This window comes from Octodon degus, unplaced genomic scaffold (assembly GCF_000260255.1).
Source record: "Octodon degus isolate 3935 unplaced genomic scaffold, OctDeg1.0 scaffold00072, whole genome shotgun sequence".
NCBI lineage: Eukaryota > Metazoa > Chordata > Mammalia > Rodentia > Octodontidae > Octodon > Octodon degus.
The window spans coordinates 94,003-99,041 of record NW_004524648.1 but is presented as its reverse complement, the minus strand read 5'-3'; the positions used below and the strand labels follow the sequence as shown (position 1 = coordinate 99,041).

Genomic DNA, 5,039 nt, shown 5'->3' with positions numbered 1-5,039 from the left:
TAGTAGTGAGACCCTGAACACTCCGTAGACCCTTCCCTAATGTCTAATGAAAAATATTTTTGTTTGACTATTATTGTTTATTCCACTATCTTCAATGTATTCTGTTATATTTCTAGTACAATGACATGATTTTGTGTCAAAAGGAACACAAATTTGTTCAGTGTTATTACACAAAACTGATTACAAAAACACAATGTCTTACTTTCGGCATGTTTTCTTATTTGAAGGAATGAAGGTTTCAGATCCTTTCTTCCATTTACAGTGGTCCCTCACTTATCGCTGAGGTCACGTTCCAGACCATCCGCGATAAGTGAAAATCAGCGAAGTAGAGACATTATATTTACTTTAGTATTTATATATATTTTAAGGCTTTATAAACCCTTCCCACACTCTTATAAACTTTTCCCACACTTTTAAAAACACTTCTAATGTTCTTAACTATTTTGTAAACTCATAAGCTCTCGTAATTTTAACAGCATACATATAGTATGCTAAAATCTTGCGATATAGTGAAAAATTCACTATAAATAAGTTAATTGTTTTTTGAAAACCTATGAAACACCGAGTCCACGAAAGTCGAATCTGAAATAGTGAGGGACTGCTGTATATCTTTTTCTCATATATTGACATTTTAATAAAATAGAAGCAACTACATAGTAGTTCATAGAGGCCTGTGGAGCAGACTCAGAACACTATTAAAAATTTTAAGACACAAAGAGATTTCTAGTTTGGAGGAGAAAAAGAGGAGATAAAGTTCAAAAGAAAAGAAAGCTCTCATATTGTTAAAGAAATCCTTTGATCCTGGAGGGTGGATGGAGAGCTGGCACCAATGTCTCAGCCCTTCTGTGTGAGTCAGAACCCAGTTGTGATCTGGAACCCAGCTCCCCAGGGATGTCCGGAGGTCGTCATCCCTTGCGGTGTGATATGAATGGCCAGATGTGGAGGAAATGCCAGAGGCACGGGGATCATGGGAGCAAACACTAGCTCCATTTTGTTGTAGTGCTAATTGCGAGTGGCAGAAGTGGTGGTAACTCTCGCCAGTGTAACAGAGTGAGGCCAGTCTTTCTGTGCATTCGACCTAATGAAACCAGAGAGCATTACTGGTGCAGGAACACGATTGGCTTTGGCTTCCTACCAAGGACAGGACCAGAGAGGATAAAGAATTTACTAGAGGTCAAGAACACTGTGGATGGAGAAGTGAAGGGAGCCATGTCACATTGCATGCTAACTCTGCTAACATTTTTTCTGACTTTTCTTGAAGCTCATTTTTTTCTATCCCTCAACTTTGTCTAATTTATAAAGGAGGACGAAAGAGTCATCTTTCTCCTGTCTATCATCATCATCATCATCATCATCATCATCATCATCATCATCATCATCATCATCATCTACAGGGTCCCACTACCCAGCTGGGACTCATAGTGATCCTTCTGTTTCCAGCCTTCCCAGCGCTGAGATTACCACCTGGAATCTCGGTGCCCGACTCAGCGCGCCCAGGAGCAGGGCCCATACGACATGTGGTGCCTCAGGTGGGACTCCAGCCCCGTGCTTGTCTAAGCAGCACCTAGTCCGCTGAGCCTAGCTTGCCGGCCCTTCTCCTGTCTTCTGATGCTTTTAGTAGATATGATCCAAAAGGCAGGAAGTGTGAGTTTGGCAGTTAGCCACACACTTTGATGATGTTTTAGGTATAAAGTTGGGTAGAATACTCAGCACTCTTTTTTTCTTTCCTGTCTTTTGTCATTTGACAAACCCTCTCCTTGATGTTCCAGGAACACCTCTGTTTAGAGAACGGGAAGGCCAGCTCCTGAGCACTCTTTAACACACTTAGCAAAACTTGAAACCTTATTTTCTTCTTAATAGAGAAGATGGAATACAATCATGGCTCCAGGGCTGCCAGAATTGGCTATCTCTGGACAATATAAAATGGGAAACCTGCATCTCCCACCTCTGACCACAAATTTTATCTCCTAACTTTCTTCCTCTGATCTTATAACAGTTTTAAAGCATCTTATCAACTTCCTCCATCTGTTCTCACCTCCCACCCAATCTCTGAACCCCATATGGTCCTGACTCCTGTACCTGCTTCCTCTTCAGTTCTCTTTTTGCAGTTCTATCCCAATTTTGTTCTTTTTTTTCATTTTAATTTCTCCACGAACTCTGTACTCTCCCATATGCTTGATTTGTTTTCCTCTTTCATATCCTTTCCCTTCCTCTCTTTCACTCTAGCTTTCTAGCCCTTTCACCCATATAACATATCATGGAGAAACTAACTCACAGATGCAGGTCAAAGAAAAGTTTTGGAGAAATGAATCAGGAATGATCAGTGGCATGATAAAGCTATTTAAAAAAGGAAAATACATCTAAGTGATGATCAGACAAAAGCCCAATAAGCTGAGAGCAGGGAGAGGTAACATACAGCTTATCTTACCTCCTGATAAGGGGTTTTATGGTGAGGTATTACTATCTCAATTACATTTACATGTAGGTTATACCGGCTAAGTGGTTTGGTTAATAAGAGTGAGAATTTGGAGGAAAATTTCATGTTGAATAATTTGAAATTTTTGAAATATAGTGATACTTAGATGAACAACTTTATTCTTCAGAATTATATAAGACATAACCAGCTTCCTATCTGTTTGTTTTACATCTATGGGAAAGATCTATTTTTTCCCCTGTAAGCCTATGTTTTAAGGATAGGTCAATAATAATGAACCTGAAGGCAAAATAGAACCCACCTCCTCTGGTGATGGTGGTGGTAGTGGAGTTCTGGGGTACTCCTGGAAACCCCTATAATGATATAAGGGAATGAAACTCCCAACTTGAAAGATACCTGGGCAGAGTTCATGTTCTCTAAAACTGAAGAATGAATTTTAGGAACAATGGAAGTTAAGAGCAGAATATATTTATTGGGGAAAAGAAAAGAAAGCTCTCTGAGAGAGGGACAGAAGGGGACCCAAGTGGGTTTCAGAGGAATCTGCATTTTAATTTTTTTTTTTTTTTGGCAGAACCAGGAATTGAACTCAGGCCCTTGTGCTTGCCAGGCAAGTGCTTATTCCACTGAGCCACCTCCCTGGCTATTTATTTATTTATTTATTTATTTATTTTGGCAGAAGGAATCTGCATTTTAAAGGGATTTTTATAGAGTAGAGCAAAGAGGTGAGGCAAGTCTAAGGTGGAGAACATGGGAACTCACTAAGTGGGCATGAGGTGAGACAAAACTATGATCAACCAATAGGATTAGAAGCATGATTGCTTAGGTAAAATTGATTAAACCCAGGACCAAGTGGGGAAGTGAGTCACAGAGCAAGTCACATTGGCGTGAAGATATAACAGAGGCTTTCCCAGTAAGCAGTTGAGTTAGTGACTCTTCCTGACTTCCTCAAGGTGCTAGAGGCCTATTTAGAATAACAACCCCTGATGTCTATCCTTAGGGAGGTTTGCATTTGTTTGATCTTTGGCCTTGAGCTCTGGCCCACAGCAGGAGTGTCTGTCTCTCACAGTGGCACAGCATCTTGGCGTCCATACTGGCTTTTTTTGAGGTCTCAGCCCTGTCTGACAGTGTATAATATTTCTATCTAACTCAGCTGCCTACTACAACAGTAACTGATCAAGGAGTTACTCCCTGTATGGTATGGGCCTCCAAGGATTCACTTTTTCTCAGAAAATTTGGGTGCAGTGATTGAAATTGTAATTTGTCAAAGGGAATGATGGGAAAAAAATCTATATATTAATTACCTATGATTGGCTAGAGGATTTCTTTGGGATACAATAGTTTTTATTCTCGTAAAATTCCTTAATCTCAGGGAGATAGAAGCAATTCTGGCCATTTGTTCTAGACCCTGGCTCTAGAGAATTGTTTTTTTTTTTTCTTAGTCCAAAAAGATGTAGGTGAGAAGAGATACTTGAAACCTCAAGCTAATGGCCGCCTCCCCAGGAGCACCCTCCTGAGGGCAGTCTGCACATCAGGGTTCCTGAGGCTGTAGATGATAGGATTCAGCATGGGATTTATAACAGTGTTAAAAATTCCAACAGCTTTATCCTTATCAGAAAGTTTGATTGAACCTAGTCGCATGTAATTAAAGATACCTGAACCGTAGAATATGGCAACTACTGTGAGGTGGGAACCACATGTGGAGAAGGCTTTCTTCTTGCCCTCGGCAGAGCGGATTCGAAGGATTGCAGCTGCCACATGGGCATATGAGATAATAATAAGAGCCACAGGGGTACCTGCCATTATGAAACCCACAGCAAAGAGCAGCAGCTCATTGAGTTGGGTGCTGGAGCAGGAGAGTTGGAACAGCTGTGGGAGGTCACAGTAGAAGTGATTGATTACACTGGGGCCACAGAAGTGGAGTGTGGATATGGCCACGGTATGGATCAGTGCATTGGTGAAGGCACACACCCAGGACATGGCCACCAATATCCTCTGGACTGTTTGGTTCATGCGGGTGCTGTAGGTGAGGGGCCGGCAGATGGCCAGGAATCGATCATAGGCCATGGCTGTCAACAGGAAGCAGTCCACTCCAACTAGCAAATGGAAGAAGAAGAGCTGTGTGAGACAGGCTCCATATGGAATTGTATGCTTGTGGAACACAAGACGACTCAACATGGGGGGAATGGTGACACTAATGCACCCAATGTCCAGTACTGAGAGGTTCCCCAGGAAGTAGTACATGGGGGTGTGGAGTTTGGGCTCCACTAAGATGGCTGCTAGGATGCTGAGGTTGCCTCCAACTGTCCCCATATAAGCAAAAAGGAAAAGTACAAAGATAATTGGCCATAGTTCTGGTGTTTCCACTAATCCTAGCAGGATGAAGTCAGTAATGGCTGTTCCATTGGCTCTAGATTTTGGCTGCATGAGTTCCTATAAAGAAACAGTAAAGGAGGAAAAAAAATTGGCACTCTCAATTAGTGTATTCATTATAAAAGAAGAAACACAGCTTTTTTTTTCTTTTCAAAGTTTTATTGATAAACATATAGCAATGAGACAGTTTCAAATCAAATCGAAAGTACAGTTTCAACAAATAATACACTGCATA

The 5,039-nt window shown here is 41.2% G+C and overlaps 1 protein-coding gene across 1 annotated transcript; it reads right to left on the bottom strand.

Annotated features, from left to right (window-relative positions):
- Positions 1 to 3,910: 3,910 nt before the first annotated feature.
- On the bottom strand, positions 3,911 to 4,870 carry LOC101564992 (olfactory receptor 3A1). The gene has a single exon (XM_004635320.3). It carries the CDS (start codon positions 4,856 to 4,858, stop codon positions 3,911 to 3,913), a length of 948 nt encoding a protein of 315 aa, XP_004635377.1. The 5' UTR covers positions 4,859 to 4,870.
- Positions 4,871 to 5,039: the final 169 nt, after the last annotated feature.